The sequence below is a fragment of the Corylus avellana genome, chromosome ca2, assembly GCF_901000735.1.
Source record: "Corylus avellana chromosome ca2, CavTom2PMs-1.0".
Classification (NCBI taxonomy): Eukaryota; Viridiplantae; Streptophyta; class Magnoliopsida; order Fagales; family Betulaceae; genus Corylus; species Corylus avellana.
In genome coordinates, this window is record NC_081542.1 from 1,400,884 (window position 1) to 1,404,359 (window position 3,476).

General features: G+C 33.4%; 1 protein-coding gene across 1 annotated transcript; it reads left to right on the top strand.

Annotated features, from left to right (window-relative positions):
- LOC132172446 (peroxidase 64-like) lies at window positions 1-2,122 on the top strand. Its single transcript, XM_059583954.1, has 4 exons — window positions 1-207; window positions 316-504; window positions 705-867; window positions 1,629-2,122. Exons 1-4 carry the CDS (start codon window positions 4-6, stop codon window positions 2,021-2,023), a joined length of 951 nt encoding a protein of 316 aa, XP_059439937.1. The 5' UTR covers window positions 1-3; the 3' UTR covers window positions 2,024-2,122.
- The last annotated feature ends 1,354 nt before the right edge of the window (window positions 2,123-3,476 follow it).

The window sequence follows — 3,476 nt, forward strand, 5'->3', positions numbered from 1 at the left end:
ATTATGGCATCCATTGTTGCAATCTTGAGCTCAGTTCTCATATTCTCTGCATTTTCTCTAGGGAGTTCACTGAGCTTAAATTACTACGACAAAACGTGCCCCCATGCCGAATCAATCATTGCAAATGCTGTCAAGAACGCAGTGTCCAAAGACAAAACAGTCCCAGCAGCACTACTCCGGATGCATTTCCATGACTGCTTTATCAGGGTAATTAACATTAATACAAGTACTACCCGCCAAAGTTGTTTGTTTCTTGGGAATATATATATATATCTTAACTTATACTTTTTTTCTTTTTTCTTTTTTTACTTTCAGGGCTGTGATGCCTCCTTGTTGTTAAACTCAAAAGGGAGCAACAAAGCAGAAAAAGATGGGCCACCCAATGTTTCCGTGCATGCATTTTATGTCATTGACAGTGCAAAGAAAGAGCTAGAAACTTGGTGCCCTGGCGTGGTCTCCTGTGCTGATACTTTGGCTCTTGCAGCAAGGGATGCCGTTGTTCTAGTAAGTTAACAAGACCTCTGTCCACTGTCCCGATGAGATAAATGTTCTATATTATTAGCAGAGTATTTAATTGAAAGGAGCGATAGACTACAAACACGTGTTCGAATTCAAAATTTTTGTCATGATACCAAAAGTTAAATTACTAGTTATGTAGTATTTATTTTGCAGTTTTTGATAGTATACTTGAATTGGATTTGTAGTCTGGGGGTCCAAGTTGGGATGTACCCAAAGGAAGAAAAGATGGGAGAACATCAAAGGCTAGTGAGACAATTACAATGCCATCTCCTGCCTTCAACATAGCTCAACTGCAGCAAAGCTTCTCTCAGAGAGGTTTGTCTATGGATGATCTAGTGGCTCTTTCAGGTATATAGATAAATTTTAGGATTGAAATTCCTTAAAATTTTCTTTAAATTTGAGATTCTAAAATTCATAAATTTTAGCTGTTCATTTTATCTAATCGCCTAATATAAGTCATGTTTCAGCATTAGCTCTTGGCTCGACATCGTTTGTTCTGTTCCACTGGAAAAACCTCATTTTTTGAGGGTTACGATGTAAATAATACATGATCATGATGGAGCTCGAGTAAAAATTATTGATTCATTTTTTAGGGACATGGATCTAGGGTTAGTGTTAATTAATAAGTTGAAACAACTTCGTAAGTATATTTTCGATATAGAAATCGAAAGGATCCAATTCTAACTAGTTTAAAATTCATAACAAAAATTTATTGGAATTGAGAAATTGAGCTTTTAAGTCAAAAAAAAGCTTTTGGACAAAAGCTTCATTTTTAAGCTTTTACCAAAAGTGTTTTTTTGACAATTTTTAAGTTTTTTGGATCCTTAAAAGCGTTTTTAATGTTTTTACCAAACGATTACTTTTTTCGCTTTTAATGTTTTTACCAAACGATTACTTTTTTCTTCAAACGAACTTTTTGAGTGTTAAAATCATTGTTATGCCCCTCAAACGCAATCTCAAACAGGCTCTTAATGAGAAAACTATCCTCAAAAAATTTAATAAACTATGTTTCCTCATTAAATACTAAATTCCAACTGCCATTATCATTTATTATATACTCTCTCTCACCTCTAATATTTAAGAACAATTGACACTATCATTATATATAGGAGGGCATACTCTAGGGTTTTCCCACTGCTCTTCCTTCCAAAGCAGAATCCGCAACTTCAATGCCACGCACGACATCGATCCCTCAATGCATTCATCATTTGCAGCAAGCTTAAGGGGTGTTTGTCCAATAAAAAACAAGCCAAAGAATGCTGGAACGACCATGGATCCTTCTTCAACAACCTTCGATAACACCTACTTCAAGATGATCCTCCAAGGGAAGGGCCTCTTCTCTTCCGACCAAGCCCTGCTCAGTAATCCAAAAACCAAGGAGTTGGTTTCCAAGTTTGCCGGCTCACAGGAAGCTTTTAGAAAGGCCTTTGTCAACTCTATGATCAAGATGAGCAGCATCACAGGTGGGCAGGAGATCAGGAAGGATTGTAGGGTGGTAAATTAATGATAGATTGTTAATTAGCATAAATCGTTCATTAATCTAAACCATGAAAGCTAGCTCAGTAATCTTGGATTTGCCAAAATAGATAGACAAGAGGCGAAAGTATAACACTTCTCTCTATCAATAATAGGGTGGCAATCCATTAATTGTTTCCTTCATATTATCATACATATATAAACTTATCCAAATGAGCACCAAGTGTTGGTTATTGTTGTCACTGATTTTTCTCTTTTTTCGGTTATTTAAATCAATTTTTATTTTAAAAATTTAAGTTAATAGAAAATAGTTGAATTAATTAATTAAATTAATATTTTAACGTTTTGAATCTTATAACACGTAAACCATTTTAATACGACCATGTGATGTTGAATAACAACGTATTCTAAGAGCGGATGAAAAATAATTGATATAATAATTAAAATTAATCCGTTTTCAAATCAAACCAATAATTTTATTACTGCCGATAACAAAGGATGAATAAATCTTCCGCTTTGGGTATGGATCCAACTTTTAGCCTTCATGAATGACCCGCCAAATAAGGACACAAGTCATGATGCATGAAAGGTGTGTGAGCTCATGAACTCAATGGGCCTCCAAGTCTAAACTTATATAATGGGCCTAGTGACCACATTAAAACCACGAGCCCAATGCAAATACTTGCACCCAAATGATGCAACCAAATGCCATCTAAATGAATTCAAACAAGGGTGCTGGCATGCTGTTTGATTGCGTTTGAGGGAGCTTAAAATGCTTTTAACACTTAAAAAGTTTATTTGAAAAAAAAAAAATGTATTTGTTTGGTAAAAACTTAAAAGTGCTTTTAAGAGTTTAAAAAGCCTAAAAATGGCAAAAAAAAAACACTTTTGGTAAAAACTTAATTTTGAAGTTTTTGCCCAAAAGTTCTTTTAAACTTAAAAACTATATTTTTCAAACGCAATCTCAAACAGGACTGTTTGAGATTGCGTTTGAAAAATATTGTTTTTAAGTTAAAAAGAACTTTTTGGCAAAAACTTCATTTTGCCTGTTTGAGATTACGTTTGATGGGCCTAAAAATGCTTTTAACACTCAAAAAACCCGTTTGAAGAAAAAAATATTTATTTGATAAAAAAATTAAAAGGGCTTTTAAAAGTCCAAAAAGCCTAAAAATGACCAAAACGTACTATTGGCAAAAGCTTAAAAATGAAACTTTTGCCCAAAAACTCTTTTTGACTTAAGCTTTTGCAAAAATTGCGTTTTAACTATTTTTAGGCTTTTTGAACTATTAAAAATGTTTTTAATTTTTTTACCAAACAATAATTTTTTTCTTTAAACGAATTTTTTAAGTGTTATACACACTTTTAGGCCCCTCAAACGCACTTTTCGATCATACCATATATATATCTAAATTAAGCATATATGTGGGAATTGACGCAAATAAAAAGATATGATGCAAACTGTATTGTAAACAGTAATGACT

Excerpts from the sequence above, each read along its gene's own strand:
- LOC132172446 (XM_059583954.1), top strand. The coding sequence starts at position 4 with ATGGCATCCATTGTTGCAATCTTGAGCTCAGTTCTCATATTCTCTGCA. Across the intron at positions 208-315 it reads TCCATGACTGCTTTATCAGG|GGCTGTGATGCCTCCTTGTT; the intron begins GTAATTAACATT and ends TTTTACTTTCAG. Across the intron at positions 505-704 it reads CAAGGGATGCCGTTGTTCTA|TCTGGGGGTCCAAGTTGGGA; the intron begins GTAAGTTAACAA and ends TTGGATTTGTAG.